General features: G+C 41.0%; 1 protein-coding gene across 3 annotated transcripts; it reads left to right on the forward strand.

Annotated features, from left to right (window-relative positions):
* The first annotated feature begins 385 nt into the window (after positions 1-385).
* Positions 386-20,695, forward strand: LOC133659751 (oocyte zinc finger protein XlCOF22-like). 3 transcript variants are annotated; one of them, XM_062062437.1, is made up of 4 exons: positions 5,586-5,723; positions 7,204-7,238; positions 8,465-8,756; positions 18,393-20,695. In XM_062062437.1, the coding sequence occupies exons 3-4, from the start codon at positions 8,522-8,524 to the stop codon at positions 20,081-20,083; spliced, it is 1,926 nt and encodes a 641-aa protein (XP_061918421.1). In that variant the 5' UTR covers positions 5,586-5,723; positions 7,204-7,238; positions 8,465-8,521; the 3' UTR covers positions 20,084-20,695. The 3 variants fall into 3 exon arrangements, with proteins under 3 accessions (XP_061918419.1, XP_061918420.1, XP_061918421.1); XM_062062435.1 differs by lacking the exons at positions 7,204-7,238; positions 8,465-8,756 and adding an exon at positions 386-888 and having other exon boundaries at positions 5,481-5,723; positions 18,393-20,680; XM_062062436.1 differs by lacking the exon at positions 7,204-7,238 and having other exon boundaries at positions 5,580-5,723.
* Positions 20,696-24,472: the final 3,777 nt, after the last annotated feature.

The following is a 24,472-nucleotide window of genomic DNA, read 5'->3' on the forward strand; positions in this document are numbered from 1 at the left end:
CAATACTGTACTGCCATCTACTGGTGACTTTTGGCTACCGCACAATAAATTGACGTGTAGGCGAGAGGCAGTAGCTCAGTTTCACTTTCACTTTGCCTTTTACCTAATTTTTCATTATCATCAGAATAAAACACAGGACCAAAATGTATCGACTTATTGGTGAATAATACAACAATATATACATCATTTTAGTTCATGTAACAATTACAACTAAATAATACAATTAATCATTTGATTACAAACAACAGTTTTAACAAAGTCAATAATGCGAAATAAATGTAGAAAATCAAAAAGTGATCACGCTCCTGATTTACTACAAAGCTTTGAGTCTTCTGCGCACGACACATCTCGCGAGAGCGAGCAGTCATAGACGAGAGCAGAACCGTCTTGTAACGTCAAGCGTGCCAACTGTCGTGAAAGCACATTGATGCAGAAAGAAGCCAGAAGGATGCTAATAAGTCAGTCTTATTATTTGTTCTCCAGTTTGAAATATTTACGTCGTATAAAATACATATTTGATTCTTTATTCAAGGATAAAATCGTCTCGATGCGCTAGAAGCACTTTGCTGGATCTCGTGCTCGTTTATTGTTAGTTAGCTTAGCTCGCTAGTTAGCTTAGCGTGTTAGCTGCTAACAGAAGTTATCAACACATCGCTAAGTAGAGATCAAGTGTGAGAGTAAAGTGTTGTGATTGTGTGAAAATGTCTACATTACACATGTTGAGAGCGTTGGTGGATCAGCGACTAACTGCTGCCGTTGACGAAATATTTGTAGTGTTAGAAAGAACGATAGCAGAATACGAGGCGGAACTTTCTAGAACAAAAGAGGAGAACAATCAACTACTGGACGCTGTTTTCAAGAAACATCAAGTTGTGTTACACACAACAGGTTTGTTGACTTCTTACTCTCACATGTTTACTAACTTTATATTTATTATTAACACCTTTCTTCAATAGATGGTCAATCAGTGGTCTAGTGGTTAGAGTGTCCGCCCTGAGATGGGTAGGTTGTGAGTTCAAACCCCGGCCGAGTCATACCAAAGACTATCAAAATGTGAGCCATTACCTCCCTGCTTGGCACTCAGCATTAAGGGTTGGAATTGGGGGTTGAATTACCAAAAATGATTCCCGGGCGTGGCCACCACTGCTTCTCACTGCTCCCCTCACCTCCCAGGGGGTGATCAAGGGTGATGGGTCAAATGCAGAGAATAATTTCGCCACACCTAGTGTGTGTGTGTGTGTGTGTGTGTCTGTGTGAAGATCAGTGGTACTTTAACTTGAACTTAATAGGAAGATGGTTTGTCTTGTGGGGATGATGCAATGCTTTCATTTACATTCTTCATGAAAACGAGACAGTTTGAGGTTGATGTTCCTCTCAGTTTGTAACAACGTGTGATTGGTTGATTGAAGGAGTTATGAGAAGTTTGCATAGGAAAGGCTACACTTTCATCACGGTACACATTCACTGCTCAGTGTTTCCCCCAGAAAATGTGTTAGTTAAGGTGGTGGGAGGGGGCGTCGCCCGGAATAAGGGGGTGGGTGGGTGTAAGGATCAGTGTAACTCGGCCTGTCGCCATCACGTCTCCACCTCATCGCTGCCACCACAGCCTGGGGGGGGGGGGGCAATAGACTACAGACTCTGATTACATTGAACACATTGTTTTTTCAAAAATAACCAAATAACAATATCTTATAATAAATAAAAATATTAGAGAAATAAAGAAGCCTACAATTTTTGGTTGTGTTTTCCGCTCCATTTGCAGAATGGCGATATATATATCTCCATATTTTTTCCGTAAAGTATAAACAAAACACAAAACAGTCCTAGTTACCTGAGATACTAAGTATGTCATTATTATGACTTAGTAAGTCAATATTTTGACTTAGTAATTTGAGGTTAGTTTGTCTAAATTGTCAGACGATTGCTTCTCTGATGTCTCCATCATGTCCAGAAGTCTCTTCTTTATCTGGACGTATTCTTCTACTGCATTCAGCAACTTTGTCTCCATTGGAAGTTTTACTTTTAGTCTGTCCTGCTTGTGGCTGTTAGTTTTGCCCAGTGAAAAAAAAAAGAAATTATGAGGATTTTTAAAAAATGACATTCAACAATCATGAATACATTATTTGGGATAAAGCCACTTTAGCACAGGTGTAAGATAGTGACATTTAGCACAGGTGTAAGATAGTGACATTTATCACAGGTGTAAGATAGTGACATTTAGCACAGGTGTAAGATAGTGACATTTAGCACAGGTGTAAGATAGTGACATTTAGCACAGGTGTAAGATAGTGACATGTTATTTACAACATGTCAAATGGCCCTCAACATCGTCAGGAAACAATGTCTGTCAATAAAACACTTCGAGGTATTTTAATTTTGACAGAAAAAAAAAATATTTAATGCAACTGCAGTTTTACTTAACTCAATATTATTTATTACAAGAAACTACTCAAAGCATTTTTAATACAAGCCTATTTAAATACATGTAAAACAGCTGAACTTTAATATATGCTTGCCATCTTGACTTCTGATACCAAAGCAAGTATTTTTGTCACACTTTTGTCAAACAATGATCATATTCAAACAAATATGATTCCACATTGTTGAAAGTGGTCATCTGAGAGCATTTGGAATTGTAGTACAGTTCATATAAAAATGTTTTGATGCCCCATCTCTCTGCCTTCCAACAATATGACTTCCTAGCAATGAAGTTAGCGCCCACATACCTGAAGTAGAGCTCTTCTCTCTTTCACCACAGAAGATTGTGGATTGCTCCTATTGGAATCTTGCTGCTCTTGTACATCATTGGGCATATCTTTGTCTGTGACCAGGCTGTCAAGGGTGAATGGAGAATCTGAACTCCTGTGAGAGCTTGTGTCAATATCTGATGTTTCTATTCCAAATGGAATGGGTGTAGTTGATGGAGAACCGCCCCAGATCTGCTGGTATAGTTGGAAGTACAGCAAAACAACTCTAGCGTAACCACTTCTTCTTCCACCTGCGTCCACTGCTTGTCTGTACTTTCCACAAATCACTTTCAGTTTAGTGTCGATAGTTGTTTTTGTCATGTCCTCTTTCCGACGAGAAAATTCCTCAGATGTCCCTCCAAGTCGTTACCGTTCAAAAATAGGGTAAGAATGTCACCAGACTTGGACTGGCATGTTTCCCAGTCAACACTTTGTTGAGTTTTGTTAACTCTAAGCTCCAAAATGATGCTTAAAAGTAGCTCTACTTCTTTGTCAGTCCACATAGATAATTCTTTCTTGCTGTGACCCGCCATTTTTGATATTTTCCGCCTCCGGAAATGACGTTTTGGATGTTTCTGATTGGCTAAAATGGTCTTAAGTCCTAGGCTACAGCGCCCCCAGTATTTTGGCATGCGTATGACACTCAGTGTATGTGTTTGCTTGGGGACAGTAATAGTTTTTTAAATGCGCACGTGTGGCTGGAGATCCTGTTAAGATGTTAGTTTAGGCGGCCGCCTTAACAACAAAACGCTGTGGGAAACCCCGCTGATACAAAAACGCCTGAGATGGTTTCAGTTGAAATATTTTTTAACTCACATTACTATGTAGATATTAGCATTTAAAATACAAATATACTGCAAGAAAATGAATGAAAATATAATTTACAATAAGCAAAAGGCTTTGTATAGTCCCAGTTACGAGTAGCCGCAACCTCTAATGTCTTCTCTTTTTGAAAGGAAATTCCACATTTTGGTGGGATAGCAGGAAAACGATTTAGAACCTTTTTTGGAGTGAAATCTGGATTGAATGTGATTTGTACAACTACCTCTGGGTAGTTGCAATACATGCGTATTTTAGTGGTATGGTGTATCTTGTACACCAGACCAACTGCAAGAAGCTGTACTCTGAAATGGTTGGCGGAATGGTGAGCCCGAGATGGACGGTTGAGTAGAAGCCCAATCATTTTGTTTTGGCTGTCTGCAGTTTGTTTTTCAGGGCTTTTAAGGCGTCACGGTACCAAACATCTGTAGTCAAAGTGGGGTTAAATGAGTGCTTGTGTTAGAGTCTTAAGTGTATTTCTACCCACCAGCGGGGTGATCCTACTATGTAAGAACTAGGGTTGAATGGTATACCGGTATTGGTATAGTACCGCGATAGTAATTCATCATATTCGGTACTATACCACCTGTAAAAAGTACTATTTCTATGATTATATCCATATGTTTTGGCATCACAACATCTTCTTTTGTTTAAAAAAATTATATGATGTTTATAAAGTCAGTAAATATGTCCCTGGACACATGAGGACTTTGCATATGACCAATGTATGATCCTGTAACTACTTGGTATCAGATTGATACCCAAATTTGTGGTATCATCCAAAACTAATGTAAAGTATCAAAAAAGAGAAGAATAAGTGATTATTACATTTTAACAGAAGTGTAGATAGAACATGTTAAAACAGAAAATAAGCAGATATTAACAGTAAATGAAGAAGTAGATTAATAATACATTTTCTACCACTTGTCCTTAATAATTTTGACAGAATAATAGAATATAAATAACACAATATGTTACTGTATATGTCAGCAAACTAAATTAGGAGCCTTTGTTTGCTTACTTACTACTAAAAGACAAGTTGTCTAGTGTGTATCATCATCATGGCGCCGATGAAGGCTGCCTCGGTGCTCTCGTGCGCTCTGTTTTCTTTGTTTTTGTGCGTAAATTGTGTGTCCGGGTGCTCTTACACCCGCGAAGAGCTACTGAACATCAGATCCATCATCCCTACGGACTTATTACCGGTCATTTTAGCGTCAGCTGCGGATTTGGTCCATTCTGTGATCAAAAGAGGGAGACCGCACCGAAGAGGGAAGCGTGCAGGCGCCCTTGTCCGTCTTCGCGGACGGGGATTACGCACGCCTTTACCAGGCATCTTTCTCTCCAATGTTCGCTCACTTGCCAACAAGATGGACGAGCTAACGTTGTTTATGAGAAGAAACAAGGACTTTTCCTCATCTTGTGTGTTGTGCTTCACGGAGACATGGCTGAACGCGAGTGTCCCTGACAGCGCAGTTCAACTGGAGGGCTTTCATCTTCTCCGCGCGGACCGAGACGCGGCGCTCTCCGGCAAAAAAAGAGGCGGTGGAGTCTGCTTCTTCATCAACAGCAAATGGTGTACAGACGTGACAGTGATATCCCAACACAATAAAATATTTACACACTTTACATCAGTGAGTGTAAAGTTAAGAATGCCTCAATCAATGCTGCCTCGTACTTATAAAAACTTTTCAAATTGCCCCCATCAAATTTCCAAGTCTGTTTTTGTTCTCACTGTGCCACTTTTGAATGCATTGTAGTGACTGGGACAAGAGGAGGTATTTCCTGCGTATTTATTGGTTGTTTTGCTACACACTTTTAACAAAACACAGGAAAGAACACAAATAATGTCATTGTGTTAACAGTGTCAGTCCAAAACTATTTATATTCTCTCTTATTTACTTATGTACCCAACAGACGTCCAGCAGCCCCCTCACATTAAAGAGGAAGAGGATGATCCACAGGCCCCCCACATTAAAGAGGAAGAGGAGGATCCACAGTTCCCTCACATGAAAGAGGAAGAGGAGGATCCCCACATGAAAGAGGAAGAGGAGGGAGAGTGTGTTGTAGGGCAGGAGGAGGATGATGTCAGCAAGTTTCCACTGACTGAAGAGCATGAAGACAAAGCACCTGAGTCCTCACAGCTTCATCACAGTCCAAGTAAGCACATAGCATTTTATTCTCAGGGCATTCAAACTGGACTCTTCACTTTGTCTTAGAAGACTCATCCAAGTAGGCTTCATCACTTCATGCTCATACACTTCAAGTCTTAAATCTAATCATTGCAATTTAGAGGGGAACTGCATTTTTGGGGGGAATTTTTTCTATCATTCACAATCATTATAAAAGACATAATGGTGGATATATATATATATATATATATTTTTAAATCACATTCTAACTCATAAATGTAAATAAAAGTCCACTTGCAAAGGAGCCAATGGGAGGTCCTCTATAACCATCCAAAAAGTGCCAACAATACTCCATTTGCATTTTGTGGCTTGAATAGCAAGCAAGTATTAGTGATATTGTTATTATAAGTGCTAACGTAGACAAACTATTTATAGCTTGTGTGTCTATGTTGACATCACCGGCTGGTGAGCTCCTTCCTCACCTCAGTGCTGGTGAAAGATTATTCCAGATCATGAATCGTGCCTCTCACCTGGATAGTAGAAGGATGAGGACGTACTCTGACAAGTTGGTATCGTTTGACAGCCAATTTAGACAATTTAGAATTCTGACAGCCAATGGCGAACGACACAAAAAGACGCTTAGCTTCACCCCCCTTTTCCGTGCGACGATTATAAATCATTCTTTATCTAAATGGGAATGTAACAAGATTCTATCAGTCTGCGTCATAGTGACAGCAGACCTTGTACAGTAAGTGATGTTTTATTATGTTTGTTGGCTCTCATGAAGTCTGCAGTGTGTAATATTCAGAGATGTTGTTAAAAAAAAAGCTATCCTTGTGATGCGTTTTTGAAATGAATGCACGAATGAGCATTTCAGCACCACCCGCGACCCCTAAAGGGACAAGCGGTAGAAAATGGATGGAACGATGAGCAAAAATAGGTAAATATTACATCTTTTAAAAATGCAGCTGTTACTAAATGACATACAGTATATACCTACTGCATGTACATAAAACCTTAATGGAGGTGTTTGGATGTTTTTTAAGTTCTTTGTAGGCAGAATAGTGCGACTCTAATAGTCTTTATTGCAGTTGTTCTTAACCTTGTTGGAGGTACTGAACCCCACCAGTTTCATATGCGCATTCACCCAACCCTAACCCTCTATCATAAATACAGTGATATGGGCTTCAAACATTAGAATATATATTTTTTAAAGCTTTTGTTAAAGTTCTATTATGCGATTTTGCCATGTCCCTGGTGCTGTTTATTCAACTTTAATCTAGAAAATAACAAATAAAAACATATATTTTTAATTTTTTTTTGTTATGATATAATTATCATAGACAAGCTCTCTTTAGTCATATGGTGTATATTATCAAAATCGTAAAAAGAATTACAAAAAAATAAGGTTCTATGTCTGTCCCTGTGGTCGCTGTCCACTCTGTTAAGTTGCGTTACTGTCCCTTTAAGAAAACAACCACATTTGTCAGTGACATCATTCTCATCAGGTAACATCACACCAGTGGCGGGAAACTCAACTCTGGTAAGCTGTGTGGTTTTTTAGCTCTCTTACTATCTGATGTTGATGTTTTTATGAAGTGAATTTAATGTGGTTGAACATAACGTGTCCACTCTGTTAGGCCTAAATAATAAGGAGATCAATCAAATTGAAATTTTTCAAAACATGTTTGTGTGAAATTATAGATTTCTTATCAATTATTCAAGTCCATGCTAGCTGTTATGTTAACACAGGCAGGCTGAAGGCTAACTTTAGCTCAAAATGTCCACCGTGTTAGTGTCCACCGTGTTAGCCTCATTCAACTAACACGGTGGACATCAACCTAACAGAGTGGACATGTATATAGTAATGTTGACTTATCACAATGTATATGTAGTGCTATTATGCATTCAACAGCAGTTTCTTTCATAATTCTTGGTTAATCATCACTGCTGTTGCAAAATATCATATACAGCAAATACATTGGTGTTAAAAGTACAGTGTTAATGCTTTTCAGTGTGAAGTGTTACGATTTCAGTGGTAAATTCAGCATGTTCTCTCACCAATTCACAGCAGAAGCAGCATAGTATAACGGATAAGGATGCAGGTTGGCATGTGGGAGATTCCGGTTCAAATCCACCCTACAGCAATCATTCATTTTAAATTTAAACTAAATTTGATTATAATTAATTTTAGTGTAAATATAACGTTTTAGTGTTACAATGCCGGGTGTTAAATCAGCTTAAATGTGGTGTTAAATCTAGACACCTTTCGGTGTTAATTGTATTTTAACACACTACAGTGTGGATGCATATAGACACTTTGCTGGTGTTAAAATTAACACTGTGGTTGTTAATTTAACAATGGAGATTTTGCAAACACTAATATGTATATTATTGTACATTAAAGGTATACTAAGTGAGATTTTTCTAAAAAACTAAAATATGGATTGACACAAAAACAATGAATCTCTGTGATCACTATAGGCCCCAGTGGAAGGAGTGGTAGTGTGTTTTAGTGCAGAGTCCAATAACTTCTCTCAGTTTTGGGCATTGTTTACATTAAAAAATGAAAGTAAACATAAACAGCCACAAGGGGGCACTCTACACTAAAACACAATACCACTCTATCACTGGGGGTATAGTGATCATTTAGAGGGATTCTTTTGTGTGTGACTCTATGTTTTGTTTTTCGGAAGAACCCTACTAATACCTTTAATATTTATGTGATAGCCTTAATATGACCCAAATACAATGCATGCCTTTGTTTAGGAATGGCACCTCCACTAAGTGCAGCTGAATCACAACAGCGTTACAGAGCACGTCGTGATGCTGACCCAGAGAGAAGACAGCAATACCTGGAGAACGGGAGAGAAAAATGGAAAAGGGACAGAGAGAAAGGCATACATACTGGTATCAATGATGTCAGTGAGAGAGAGAAAAGGGCAAAGAGGAAGAAATGGAGAGAGGCAAAGAGAGCAACCAGGGCCAAAGCCAGGAGATCACAGGACACTCCCCCTGCAACTCCAGACAATCAGCCAGAGACAGGATCAGGGCCTCCAAGGTTAGAGCTTAATGGAAAATGTGTGTAATAGGAAATGTGTATGTTTTAAGACTAGTGTGAGCTCTTGAAAGATGCTATTTAAATGTCAGGATGTATTAGCCGATGTTCCTGTTTCTTTGGGTTCTGGCTCCACAGAAATTCTCCAGCTGTTCCTCCTGGGGCTTCTTGTGTTTTCTTACCTCTGTGGGGTTTAGACCTGTCTGGTCATGTTACTGGGCTGTTTCCTCAGGGTATGCCCAATCCAGCCTAATTTCCTGCAATTCTGTTTATTGGTTCCTGTTTTGTGATTCGCCAGAGCGGTGGTTATTTTGTAGAAATGTGTAATTTACCCAAGAAAATGAACAGAAAATTAAATATTTGGAAATCTATGTTCTTTCACTTTCTTCCAAGTCAGAAAGTTTAGTCATACTATAATTAATAAAATGCGTTCAATCACATTCCGGTTTTATCTGAATTTTGTCCACTATGTTATGAAACTGTCCACCCTGTTAGAGCTATGTCCACTCTGTTATGTTAGTATTCTTTCACTGAAACGTTTAATGAAAATAAAATATATCAACTATGTACTTGTAGTTACATAAAGATATGTAAGGGGTTGATAATAATGATATAACATTTTAGTAATTTGTATCATAATTCATATTTCTTAAGAAATGAAATAGATTAATATCCCCCGTTCTCAAAAATGCCCTTGTTTTTCTCAATATATGCTATTTAAAAATGTATGTATTCTAAAAATATATCTGCTTAGAGTGAGGGATATACAATCCATATAGGAAAGTCATTATACAGGCAATCATGCACTGAAAACACATGTATGCTGTTATGCATATGTCCTTAACAGAGTGGACATATCCCGTGTGTCACCTCTCATTAATATAGCTAAATATACTATGATTTAGGTGCCTGAGTTCGACCAATATGTTTTTCAGAAAGTTACATATGTCATGTATACAATAGAACATAAAAATATTGGTAAATCAACTATTTATTTTTTACAAGTTATGAAGTCCAAATGGCACCCTATAAAAAAAACGACCCTAGTGAAAAATAAAATTATGTTTTACATAATATTGTGAAACAAAACGCCAGATAATGTCTGCTAATGGGTGCCATGTTGCGGTCCTTATACACACACCATAGTAATACTTGTATCTCTGACTACGGTAGCCGTACCATAGTAATACTTGTATCTCTGACTACGGTAGCCGTACCATAGTAATACTTGTATCTCTGACTACGGTAGCCGTAATGGGTCGACAATCCATCAAGCGGTGCGGCTACAAAGTCATAATAAAACATGTTGACAGATTTTTATACAATAGAATAGAAAATACTTTATTGATCCCTGGGGGAAATGCAGCACCACAGTTTGCTCACAATAGACAATAATAATAATAAATAGTATAATATATAAATAATATAAATATAATCTACATATACTCTACATTGAAGTGCAGTCAAGGAACATATGCATTATACAGTGTGATGGCTGTCGGTATGAAGGACCTCCTGTGTCGTTCTGTGTTGCATTTTGGGAGTCTGAGCCTTCCACTGACGTGCTCATTCTCTCCACAAGTAGTGGGTGGGAGGTGTTGTCCATAATGTGAGTGTAGTGGGTGGGAGGTGTTGTCCATAATGTGAGTGTAGTCGGTGGGAGGTGTTGTCCATAATGTGAGTGTAGTGGGTGGGAGGTGTTGTCCATCATGTGAGTGTAGTGGGTGGGAGGTGTTGTCCATAATGTGAGTGTAGTGGGTGGGAGGTGTTGTCCATCATGTGAGTGTAGTGGGTGGGAGGTGTTGTCCATCATGTGAGTGTAGTGGGTGGGAGGTGTTGTCCATCATGTGAGTGTAGTGGGTGGGAGGTGTTGTCCATAATGTGAGTGTAGTGGGTGGGAGGTGTTGTCCATAATGTGAGTGTAGTGGGTGGGAGGTGTTGTCCATAATGTGAGTGTAGTGGGTGGGAGGTGTTGTCCATCATGTGAGTGTAGTGGGTGGGAGGTGTTGTCCATAATGTGAGTGTAGTGGGTGGGAGGTGTTGTCCATCATGTGAGTGTAGTGGGTGGGAGGTGTTGTCCATCATGTGAGTGTAGTGGGTGGGAGGTGTTGTCCATCATGTGAGTGTAGTGGGTGGGAGGTGTTGTCCATAATGTGAGTGTAGTGGGTGGGAGGTGTTGTCCATAATGTGAGTGTAGTGGGTGGGAGGTGTTGTCCATAATGTGAGTGTAGTGGGTGGGAGGTGTTGTCTATCATGTGAGTGTAGTGGGTGGGAGGTGTTGTCCATCATGTGAGTGTAGTGGGTGGGAGGTGTTGTCCATCATGTGAGTGTAGTGGGTGGGAGGTGTTGTCCATCATGTGAGTGTAGTGGGTGGGAGGTGTTGTCCATCATGTGAGTGTAGTGGGTGGGAGGTGTTGTCCATCATGTGAGTGTAGTGGGTGGGAGGTGTTGTCCATAATGTGAGTGTAGTGGGTGGGAGGTGTTGTCCATAATGTGAGTGTAGTGGGTGGGAGGTGTTGTCCATAATGTGAGTGTAGTGGGTGGGAGGTGTTGTCCATAATGTGAGTGTAGTGGGTGGGAGGTGTTGTCCATCATGTGAGTGTAGTGGGTGGGAGGTGTTGTCCATAATGTGAGTGTAGTGGGTGGGAGGTGTTGTCCATAATGTGAGTGTAGTGGGTGGGAGGTGTTGTCCATCATGTGAGTGTAGTGGGTGGGAGGTGTTGTCCATAATGTGAGTGTAGTGGGTGGGAGGTGTTGTCCATAATGTGAGTGTAGTGGGTGGGAGGTGTTGTCCATAATGTGAGTGTAGTGGGTGGGAGGTGTTGTCCATAATGTGAGTGTAGTGGGTGGGAGGTGTTGTCCATCATGTGAGTGTAGTGGGTGGGAGGTGTTGTCCATAATGTGAGTGTAGTGGGTGGGAGGTGTTGTCCATCATGTGAGTGTAGTGGGTGGGAGGTGTTGTCCATCATGTGAGTGTAGTGGGTGGGAGGTGTTGTCCATAATGTGAGTGTAGTGGGTGGGAGGTGTTGTCCATAATGTGAGTGTAGTGGGTGGGAGGTGTTGTCCATCATGTGAGTGTAGTGGGTGGGAGGTGTTGTCCATAATGTGAGTGTAGTGGGTGGGAGGTGTTGTCCATAATGTGAGTGTAGTGGGTGGGAGGTGTTGTCCATCATGTGAGTGTAGTGGGTGGGAGGTGTTGTCCATCATGTGAGTGTAGTGGGTGGGAGGTGTTGTCCATAATGTGAGTGTAGTGGGTGGGAGGTGTTGTCCATAATGTGAGTGTAGTGGGTGGGAGGTGTTGTCCATAATGTGAGTGTAGTGGGTGGGAGGTGTTGTCCATCATGTGAGTGTAGTGGGTGGGAGGTGTTGTCCATAATGTGAGTGTAGTGGGTGGGAGGTGTTGTCCATCATGTGAGTGTAGTGGGTGGGAGGTGTTGTCCATCATGTGAGTGTAGTGGGTGGGAGGTGTTGTCCATCATGTGAGTGTAGTGGGTGGGAGGTGTTGTCCATAATGTGAGTGTAGTGGGTGGGAGGTGTTGTCCATAATGTGAGTGTAGTGGGTGGGAGGTGTTGTCCATAATGTGAGTGTAGTGGGTGGGAGGTGTTGTCTATCATGTGAGTGTAGTGGGTGGGAGGTGTTGTCCATCATGTGAGTGTAGTGGGTGGGAGGTGTTGTCCATCATGTGAGTGTAGTGGGTGGGAGGTGTTGTCCATCATGTGAGTGTAGTGGGTGGGAGGTGTTGTCCATCATGTGAGTGTAGTGGGTGGGAGGTGTTGTCCATCATGTGAGTGTAGTGGGTGGGAGGTGTTGTCCATAATGTGAGTGTAGTGGGTGGGAGGTGTTGTCCATAATGTGAGTGTAGTGGGTGGGAGGTGTTGTCCATAATGTGAGTGTAGTGGGTGGGAGGTGTTGTCCATAATGTGAGTGTAGTGGGTGGGAGGTGTTGTCCATCATGTGAGTGTAGTGGGTGGGAGGTGTTGTCCATAATGTGAGTGTAGTGGGTGGGAGGTGTTGTCCATAATGTGAGTGTAGTGGGTGGGAGGTGTTGTCCATCATGTGAGTGTAGTGGGTGGGAGGTGTTGTCCATAATGTGAGTGTAGTGGGTGGGAGGTGTTGTCCATAATGTGAGTGTAGTGGGTGGGAGGTGTTGTCCATAATGTGAGTGTAGTGGGTGGGAGGTGTTGTCCATAATGTGAGTGTAGTGGGTGGGAGGTGTTGTCCATCATGTGAGTGTAGTGGGTGGGAGGTGTTGTCCATAATGTGAGTGTAGTGGGTGGGAGGTGTTGTCCATCATGTGAGTGTAGTGGGTGGGAGGTGTTGTCCATCATGTGAGTGTAGTGGGTGGGAGGTGTTGTCCATCATGTGAGTGTAGTGGGTGGGAGGTGTTGTCCATAATGTGAGTGTAGTGGGTGGGAGGTGTTGTCCATAATGTGAGTGTAGTGGGTGGGAGGTGTTGTCCATCATGTGAGTGTAGTGGGTGGGAGGTGTTGTCCATAATGTGAGTGTAGTGGGTGGGAGGTGTTGTCCATCATGTGAGTGTAGTGGGTGGGAGGTGTTGTCCATCATGTGAGTGTAGTGGGTGGGAGGTGTTGTCCATCATGTGAGTGTAGTGGGTGGGAGGTGTTGTCCATAATGTGAGTGTAGTGGGTGGGAGGTGTTGTCCATCATGTGAGTGTAGTGGGTGGGAGGTGTTGTCCATAATGTGAGTGTAGTGGGTGGGAGGTGTTGTCCATAATGTGAGTGTAGTGGGTGGGAGGTGTTGTCCATAATGTGAGTGTAGTGGGTGGGAGGTGTTGTCCATCATGTGAGTGTAGTGGGTGGGAGGTGTTGTCCATAATGTGAGTGTAGTGGGTGGGAGGTGTTGTCCATCATGTGAGTGTAGTGGGTGGGAGGTGTTGTCCATCATGTGAGTGTAGTGCAGGGGTGGGCAATTAATTTTTACCGGGGGCCGCATGAGCAACCCGAGCACTGCTGGAGGGCCACACTGACAATATTTCAATTAAATTTTGCTCAAATTATTTTTGATATACCGTAAGATAGATAATAATAATAATAATATTTTCATTTAACCTAACTTATCTTTATACAAAAGCAGATGGCTTTTGATGGTTTTATTTTTAACACTTTCTTACACAACACTTCCTGATGTATATTACAATACAAAAATTTCAATTTCTGTCACTTTATCCTGCATCCTCTTTGTTGTAAAACCTTTATTTAACCAGATAAGAAAACGTTGTGAACGTAGTACGCCTGTAAGGTGATTGGCGAAGAAGGAGTAAGTGTTGTTGTTGCGGAAATGAGGAGTGAGGATTGGTTTTCCTTTTGGAAAGAACGAGATAAGTTGAGCAGTGTTAGTATAGCATGCTCAATAAAAGTTTAAAAAGTGCATCAGACTTGGTGTGCACTTCTTCTGGACGCTACAATTGATGTCAGAAGTGGGATGAAATGCCTCCCAGTTCGCCTTGCCATCAAACCTGGGAGTCTTCATTGAGGGCGGAATTCCCCCCGTGGCAAGCAGCGTGGCTGCACCTGTAAACGCTCTCTCTCTCTCTCTCTCTTTGCGGCGAGCTCCTCACGTGGCACGTACCTCCCGATGACGTAGCACACAAACAGTGTAGTATGCGCAAAGTTTTACTTCTGCCACCAATTGTAGCGTCCAGAAGAAGTGCACATCAAGTCTGACGCCCTTTTTAAACTTTTATTGAGCAAGCTATACTAACACAGCTCAACATATCTCGTTCCTTCCACACGCACGTCTCCTCACTCCTCATTTACGCAACTCAAGAAGACAACATCTACTTCAGCAGGTCGTTACACTATATTCTTTAAACACAGCAACATGTGTACCACAAATAAGCACACAGCTTTACCTTTACTTGTCTTGTTGAAAACACGCCATTCGTCATCAACTTTTCTCTTTTTAGTCGCTGTGCGCCTTCCCTCACAGGACATACGCACATATAACACTTTTCAAAATAAAAGCAGCACAGTTGTATTGCACGCACGACAAAGATGTTTTTTTAAATTTATTTTGTAATTTGAGATTGCCGCTGCGCGCACGAGCATACGTCCACACGGAAGTAATACAAATAACGCTTTTCAAAACAAAAGCAGCACCGTTGTATTGCACACTCGAAATAGATGCTTTTTAAAATTTATTTTGTAATTTATAATTGGCCTCACGCGGGCCGGACAGGGACGTACAAAGGGCCGGATGCGGCCCGCGGGCCGCACAATGCCCAGGTCTGGTGTAGTGGGTGGGAGGTGTTGTCCATCATGTGAGTGTAGTGGGTGGGAAGGTGTTGTCCATCATGTGAGTGTAGTGGGTGGGAGATGTTGTCCATCATGTGAGTGTAGTGGGTGGGAGGTGTTGTCCATAATGTGAGTGTAGTGGGTGGGAGGTGTTGTCCATAATGTGAGTGTAGTGGGTGGGAGGTGTTGTCCATAATGTGAGTGTAGTGGGTGGGAGGTGTTGTCCATCATGTGAGTGTAGTGGGTGGGAGGTGTTGTCCATCATGTGAGTGTAGTGGGTGGGAGGTGTTGTCCATAATGTGAGTGTAGTGGGTGGGAGGTGTTGTCCATAATGTGAGTGTAGTGGGTGGGAGGTGTTGTCCATAATGTGAGTGTAGTGGGTGGGAGGTGTTGTCTGCTAGGAGTCAGTATGGACCATTTGAGTGTTGTGTGTAATGTTCTTTATTTTCAATGGAACATTTAAAGTTTTAGTGTTATTTACTGGCGTCATATTGCAGTCTACACATATCTTTTATATGTGACTACCATCTACTGGTCACACTTATCATTACACCATGTACCAAAGAAAATTGCTTTGAGGTCGGTACGCACAACCAGAATTATTCCATACATTAGGCGCAGTGGGCGGGTTATAAGGCGCACTGTTGATATTTGAGAAAATTAAAGGATTTTAAGTGTGCCTTTTAGTCGGAAAAATACGGTAAATGAAAATAAACCTAATAACTTAATTCTTGCCGTCATCAATACATTGCTTTGTCCGTGTGTTTCCTTCTTGGTCTCTGGATTTTAAATTGGACTAAGAGGTCTCACTCTGTGCATCGCTCTCAGCACCTGAGCATGTTAATTCCACAGCAGACTTACATGAACAAAGTGAGCCTCTTGTCAGTCATTCACAATCTTTGTTTCGACTACTTGCAATTCTCCTCCACACGTTTTCCTGTGTGCAGTAGTGTTAGTGTTCATGTTGGAGATGGAACTAGTCATTTTAATACAATGCTGAAGTACAGGCCTCCATATAGCTGCCCCGGGATATGCCTGTTATATGATTCTTTAATTTTGGGCCTTTTAGAATCCGCATGTCTTTGTCCATTTGTGTCAAGAAGGTGAAATTAGGTCTGAAAACCTTATGACAAGTTGACTTCATGTCCATTAGGACTTTTCAAAGTGTAGAATACCATCCGCCTTAAACAGAATATTATATTTTGAAAGTAAACTGGATCATTTATTTTGTATTTATGCATGACTTCCTGTCCCACACAAGCAGATTTTAGCTCAATTGAACCGCTTTGTTGTGTCGACCACTAAATATAGAAGCCAGGCGGTGGAAACTGACACATTGACTTGAAAACAAAAAACGGAACGAGTCTGTCGCCGCGGCGCCGCCGTTCCACTTCCACTTCAATCAATGTTTATTTATACAGCCCTAAATCACAAGTGTCTCAAAGGGCTGCACAAGCCACAACGACATCCTTGGTTCAGAGCCCACATAAGGGCAAGGAAAAACTCACAACCCAGTGGGATGTCAATATGAATGACTATGAGAAACCTTGGAGAGGACCGCAGATGTGGGTGACCCCCCCTCTAGGGGAGACCGGATGCAATGGACGTCGAGTGGTTCTGGCACAGGGGTCTCAAACTCAATTTACCTGGGGGCCACTGGATGCAGAAACTGGGTGAGGCTGGGCCGCAAGAAAATATTTCTTAAAAAAAATCTAACATGCGCCTTTTAATGAATTCACCTTCTTTGAATGTCTTTCCCGCCCTAGCAACCATCTCACTCACCATGTAGCTAGCTTTGACTGCTGCATCGCTCTTTTCGCTTGCTTTCTTGACAAAATCTTGTTGCCTCAGTAGACTGCTTTTAAAATGTGCAACCCGGTGTGGATAATGCATATGTTTAAGAGTTATTTCTTTATTCATAATCATGTTTGAATCAGCTCATATTTTTCCATGTATACTCTGTATACCAGTTTCTCTTTGTCTTCAGATTGCCTGTTTAGACAGGGTCGTAAACCATCAGGAATGTGAACACAACCCCCAAGTCTCTCTTCTTATCAGTGTTGAGAGGAGGGGGGGGGGGGGGGGGGAGATGGGGGCTTTCTTTGTGTGAAAAGAGTTGCTTTTTCCTTTGGAATGCCAGATCAACTTGGGCTACGCATTTGGATGTGTTGTTCGAGGCTGGTCTCTATTCTCAAATATTTGACAATAAATTACAAAATACCTATTCTGTGCTTGGTGGTACCTTTGAGTCAGTTTATATGTCATCTAAGGAACTTGGGACTGACCAGCGTTTTACATCCCACTTGGAGGAACATCTGGTCAAACGCAACACCGGTTCACTCTCTCATCTCCCTGCTATTTTGCATACTCCTCAGCATGTCTAGTTGTATAATGACGTTTCAAATTGTATTCCTTGTGCACCGCAACTTTCTCTGTATCAACTACAGAAAAGAGCTATAAGGATTATTCATAAAGTAAATTACTTAGAACACACTAACATATTATTAATTTGGGTTTATTGAAATTACAGGAGCTAGTAAAGTTACAGTTACATTATGTGTCATGTTTAAGGCTAAAAGTAAAACATTACCAGCAAATTTACAAAAAATATTTGTCATCACTTGTGAGAATGAAGAGCATAGAAGAAAAGGTCATTTCCAACATCAGTATTCAAGTACAACTTTCAAACAAATGTGCATATCAGTGGTGGGGGTTAAACTATGGAATTATCTTTACAATGAGATAAAAGATTGTAAAAATATATTCCAATTGAAAAAATATATAAAGACAGAACAATAAGATCATATGTACAGCCACAAGTGTTTACATTTTGCTTTATATTTATTATTTTACTTATTTGTTGCCTGGTTTTGTATTTGTTTTGTATCATCCCGTGAGGTGTATATTACTTCATTTTTTTTTTTTGTTCGGTTTGTACATCATGAAGTTTTGCACTTCTTGTGTTTTTTTGTGTGTTTTTTTGTTAGTTTTCGTTATATTTGGATGTAATTGTTGGTTTATATGATATCCATTAAGTAAGACTACGTATTATGTTGAAGGGGGCAGGAAAATATAAGATTTTTCTTCATCCTGCTCCTTCTCAGGCATTGGTGTGTACATGTATAATTGAATAATTGAGGTATAAGTGTTTATCGATCAAAGATGCACATCAATGAAGGAGATAAAAAAAATAGAATAAAAATTGGTCCATATATAAGGCGCACCGGATTATAAGGCGCACTGTCAGCTTTTGACAAAATTGGAGGTTTTTAGGTGCGCTTTATAGTGCGGAAAATACGGTACATGTGAACTTACTGAATGCCTCATGTGACTGAGCAAATCTGGACATTACTCAAGAAAGTTTGTCATTTTGTGTCCTGCAGACATCTGTAAAGAACAACTTCTGCCTGAAAAACAGGAGAGTAGCTTCAGGATGTTGAAGGAGGATCCATCAAAGAGGAAGACCAGACACCACGGACCCTCAGGCGTCTCCTTTTCCTCTTTGACACAGACCCTTCCCTGTAAAAAGGAAGAGGAAGACTCACTGACCCCCCACATTAAAAAGGAAGAGGAGGAACACAGCATCAGTCAGGAGGGAGATCATCTTGAAGGACTGGTGGAGTTCCCAGTGACTGGTGTCCCTGTGAAGAGTGAAGATGATGAGGTCAAAGGTGAGAGTGAGGAGAAGAGAAGCAGCAGCTCACCACACCACATGACAACAGAAGCTGATGGAGACCACTGTGGAGGATCACAAGCAGACCAGATCTTAGCTCCACTATCAGATAGTGAGGACACAACGTCACACTCTCCTGACACTGATGATGAACACTCTAAAGATGATGAGGTCAAAGGTGAGAGTGAGGAGAAGAGAAGCAGCAGCTCACCACAACACATGACAACAGAAGCTGATGGAGACCACTGTGGAGGATCACAAGCAGACCAGATCTTAGCTCCACTATCAGATAGTGAGGACACAACGTCACACTCTCCTGACACTGATGATGAACACTCTAAAGATGATGAGGTCAAAGGTGAGAGTGAGGAGAAGAGAAGCAGCAGCTCACCACAACACATGACAACAGAAGCTGATGGAGACCACTGTGGAGAATCACAAGCAGACCAGATCTTAGCTCCACTATCAGATAGTGAGGACACAACGTCACACTCTCCTGACACTGATGATGAACACTCTAAAGATGATGCAACATGTCACACTGACAACACCCACTTCACATGTTCTCTCTGTGACAAAACTTTTAAATACCGTAGTGATCTGAAAAGACACAAGAAAATACACACCGGAGAAAAACCTTTTATCTGTTCAATCTGTAGTAAAGGTTTTGTAGAAAGTCGATATTTGAAAGTGCACATGAGAACACACACTGGAGAAAAACCTTTTTCCTGCTCAGAATGTGGTAAAGCTTTTGTACGAAGAAGCACTTTGAAAGTACACATGAGAATACACTCCAGAGAAAAACATTTTTCTTGTTCAATCTGCGGGAAAGGTTTTGTACAAAGTAACAATTTGAAAAGACACATGAGAACACACACTGATGAAAAACCTTTTTCTTGTTCAATCTGTGGCTTCTCTTTTAAAAGTAAGGAACATTTGAAAGTGCACCTGAGAGCACACACTGATGAAAAACCTTTTTCCTGTTCAATCTGTGGCTTCTCTTTTAAAAGGAAGGAATATTTGAAAGTGCACATGAGAACGCACACTGGCGAAAAACCTTTTTCCTGTTCAATCTGTGGCTTATCTTTTAAAAGGAAGGAATATTTGAAAATGCACATGAGAACATACACTGGTGAAAAACCTTTTTCCTGTTCAATCTGTGGCAAAGGTTTTACACAAAGTCACAGTTTGAAAAAACACACTAGAACACGCGCTTGTGAAAAATCACATTCCTGTTCAATCTGCAAAAGAAGCTTTTGTGGCCGATCCAACCTTGTAGCACACAGGAGAACACACGCAGGAGAGAAAGTGTTGAGTTGCAGTGTGTGTGGTGAAAGATTGTCTTCTAAGTACCAGTGTAAGAAACACAAGTGTGCTGGTGAGAACAGCAGCAGCAAATGAAGATGCAGGATTTGAAATCAACTGTCAAAACTTTAATGTTGACTTTGTGACAACATCAGCACACACAACATGTGTGACATTGTTGTTTGTGTAACTATCTTTTTAATATGCTTCTACATTTATAGATTATATAATTTATATTAGTGCTTTTTTCAGTCAAGTACATGCATTAATATGCAACATTGTGTACTTTTATTAAACAATGAACGGAACAATTTGAAAAGGTGAAAGTAAACAGTAAAATAAAAATGTTATGTGTATATATATTCATAACAAAATGTTAGACTTATTCATAATAGTGTTTTTATAGGTGTGTGAAATATTACATATTTCTAATTGTTAATGATCCCATAGATTAGCAGCTTTATATGATATACATATGTACTGGTTCACATCTGAAACATCTTCTGGACCACTTCAGGAAGCATATTATTTACTTTATACATCATTTGAACTTATACCATTTTTAAAATGTGTGATTTGTTGGGTCTGTATAATCCATTTAATTAATTATTACTCTCTTTTGTAATACGATGATTGTGTTGTGATGGTTTTATATGTATGTCCCGAGACTTTTATGCAATAAAAAAATGTGTGAGAAAATGGCTGAATTGTTTTACAAATTTACATTTGTGGATTTAAAAAAAATCCCCATGGCCTCATTAAATAAACAGGAAGTCCCAGAGAATACTTTGGCCTGCATTCTATGCTTTGATACACAATCCACTAAATTATTTATTCTCGTGTTTAATCGTTTGTTCTTCTCTTGAACTACGCAGCTAGAGGAACATGAGGGAAATGAAGTCGAAAGTGGAGCCATGAAAATGCTTTTAACCACAAGAAAGCTGCTGATTTACTTAATAATTGCTTGACTTTCCTGGTGTGGTAAAACATTATTTCATTTTACATCCTCTCATTTATTTCTTTTTTCTCACCTGTGTGAGAACATTTGGTCTGAGCATCTTCCTGGTTCAATTTGTGTTTGGAATCACAGAAATGTTTGATTGATTGAAACTTTTATTAGTAGATTGCACAGTTCAGTACATATTCCGTACAATTGACCACTAAATGGTAACACCCCAATACGTTTTTCAACTTGTTAAAGTCGGGGTCCACGTAATCAATTCATCGTACAGATATATACTATCAGCATAATACAGTCATCACACAAGTTCATCATCAGAGTATATACATTGAGTTATTTACAATCCGGGGGGTGGGATGAGGAGGGTTTGGTTGATATCAGCACTTCAGTCATCAACAATTGCATCATCAGAGAAATGGACATTGAAACAGCGTAGGTGTGACTTGGTAGGGTATGTACAGTGTTTACTTGGTAGGATATGTACAGTGTTTACTTGGTAGGATATGTACAGTGTTTACTTGGTAGGATATGTACAGTGTTTACTTGGTAGGATATGTACAGTGTTTACTTGGTAGGATATGTACAGTGTTTACTTGGTAGGATATGTACAGTGTTTACTTGGTAGGATATGTACAGTGTTTACTTGGTAGGATATGTACAGTGTTTACTTGCTAGGATATGTACAGTGTTTACTTGCTAGGATATGTACAGTGTTTACTTGCTAGGATATGTACAGTGTTTACTTGGTAGGATATGTACAGTGTTTACTTGGTAGGATATGTACAGTGTTTACTTGCTAGGATATGTACAGTGAGCAGATAACATAGTGAGTTCACATAGCATAAGAACAAGTATATACATTACAAATACATTTGATTATTTACATTTGGTTATTTACAATCCGGGGAGGTGGGATGATCTAGGAGGGTGTTAGTCAAGGGTTGAAGTTGCCTGGAGGTGTTGTTTTAGTGCGGTTTTGAAGGAGGATAGAGATGCCCTTTCTTTTACACCTGTTGGGAGTGCATTCCATATTGATGTGGCATAGAAGGAGAATGAGTTAAGACCTTTGTTAGATCGGAATCTGGGTTTAACGTGGTTAGTGGAACTCCCCCTGGTGTTGTGGTTATGGCGGTCAAGGAAGTAGTTTGACATGTACTTTGGTATCAGGGAGGTGTAGCGGATTTTATAGACTAGGCTCAGTGCAAGTTGTTTAACTCTGTCCTCCACCCTGAGCCAGCCCACTTTGGAGAAGTGGGTAGGAGTGAGGTGTGATCTGGGGTGGAGGTCTAGAAGTAATCTGACTACTTTGTTCTGGGATGTTTGGAGTCTAGATTTGAGGGTTTTGGAGGTGCCAGGGTACCAGGAGGTGCAAGCGTCATACCTGCATACTTTCTGTGCATCTGGTTTTTGGAGTTGTTGGGAAGAAAAAAGTATGTGATTTGAACCATCCTGGCACGTGGCTTGTTCAGTCTCCTGACCGTGGCTTCCTCTCAAGGTGACTCCATCATTTTTCACAGAAATGATGCCTTAGCTTGGACATAATACACTCACATATCTGTCACTTGTTCCCATTGCAGACAATGCTGTTGCTATTACGCCTCTTGTTAACAACAGGGAAGTTCTTCTTGGACTGGAATATTTCGGTGTGTATGGTCTACTCTCAGAAACTATTCCCCACTTCAGTCAGGTAAGCAATATATATATATATACTGTGTATGAATGTTCTCATTCATCCAGGTCATTGTAGTCTCAGGGCATTCAATCGATCGCAACTAGACTGGTTGGTTTGTCTTCGAAGACTATTTGCCTCTGATCTGAGTAGGTTTTAACAGTTCATGGTCATAGACTTAGATTGGTCAGATCTGGCATCATAATAATCCCCTCAATTCCCCCCCAAAATGGATTAAAGGCCTACTGAAAGCCACTACTAGCGACCACGCAGTCTGATAGTTTATATATCAATGATGAAATCTTAACATTGCAACACATGCCAATACAGCCGGGTTAACTTATAAAGTGACATTTTAAATTTCCCAGGGAACTTCCGCTTGAAAAGGTCTATGTATGATGACGTATGCGCGTGACGTCAATGGTTGAAACGGAAGTATTGGGACACATTGTATCACAATACAAACAGCTCTGTTTTCATCGCAAAATTCCACAGTATTCTGGACATCTGTGTTGGTGAATCTTTTGCAATTTGTTTAATGAACAATGGAGACTGCAAAGAAGAAAGCTGTAGGTGGGATCGGTGTATTAGCGGCTGGCTGCAGCAACACAACCAGGAGGACTTTGATTTGGATAGCAGACGCGCTATCCGACGCTAGCCGCCGACCGCATCGATGATCGGGTGAAGTCCTTCGTCGCGCCGTCGATCGCTGGAACACAGGTGAGCACGGGTGTTGATGAGCAGATGAGTGCTGGCGTAGGTGGAGCGCTAATGTTTTTATCATAGCTCTGACGAAGTCCTGTAGCTAAGTTAGCTTCAATGGCGTCGTTAGCAACAGCATTGCTAGGCTTCGACAGGCGGCACAGCATTAACCGTGTAGTTACAGGTCCAGTGTTTGGTTCGGTGTCTCCTGATAGTAGTATTGTTGATCTTCTGTCTATCCTTCCAGTCAGGGTCATGTTTCTTTTGTTTCTATTTGCATTTAAGCACGATGCTATCACGTTAGCTCCGTAGCTAAAGTGCTTCACCGATGTATTGTCGTGGAGATAAAAGTCACTGTGAATGTCCATTTCGCGTTCTGGACTCTCATTTTCAAGAGGATATAGTATCCCAGGTGGTTTAAAATACCAATCCGTGATCCACAATAGAAAAAGGAGAAAGTGTGGAATCCAATGAGCCAGCTTGTACCTAAGTTACGGTCAGAGCGAAAAAAGATACGTCCTGCACTGCACTCTAGTCCTTCACTCTCACATTCCTCATCCACAAATCTTTCATCCTCGCTCAAATTAATGGGGTAATCGTCGCTTTCTCGGTCCGAATCGCTCTCGCTGCTGGTGTAAACAATGTGGAAATGTGAGGAGCCTTTCAACCTGTGACGTCACGCTACTTCCGCTACAGGCAAGGCTTTTTTTTATCAGCGATCAAAAGTTGCGAACGTTATCGTCGATGTTCTCTACTAAATCCTTTCAGCAAAAATGTGGCAATATCGCGAAATGATCAAGTATGACACATAGAATGGATCTGCTATCCCCGTTTAAATAAAAAAAAAATCATTTCAGTAGGCCTTTAAGTGGCTGGAATATAAAGACAATATAACATACATCCATAAACGTGGATGCATATGCAAAAGTGAAATATATTTATCTGTACAGTAATCTATTTATTTATATCTCCACTTTATTGCACTACCATATCAAAATACATGTGTGTAGTACCAAGGTACGTACATGCCTATATCAAAATACATGTGTGTAGCACCAAGGTACCTGCCCATATCAAAGTACATGTGTGTAGCACCAAGGTACATGCCTATATCAAAGTACATGTGTGTAGCACCAAGGTACATGCCTATATC

The sequence above is a fragment of the Entelurus aequoreus genome, linkage group LG11, assembly GCF_033978785.1.
Source record: "Entelurus aequoreus isolate RoL-2023_Sb linkage group LG11, RoL_Eaeq_v1.1, whole genome shotgun sequence".
NCBI classification, from domain to species: domain Eukaryota; kingdom Metazoa; phylum Chordata; class Actinopteri; order Syngnathiformes; family Syngnathidae; genus Entelurus; species Entelurus aequoreus.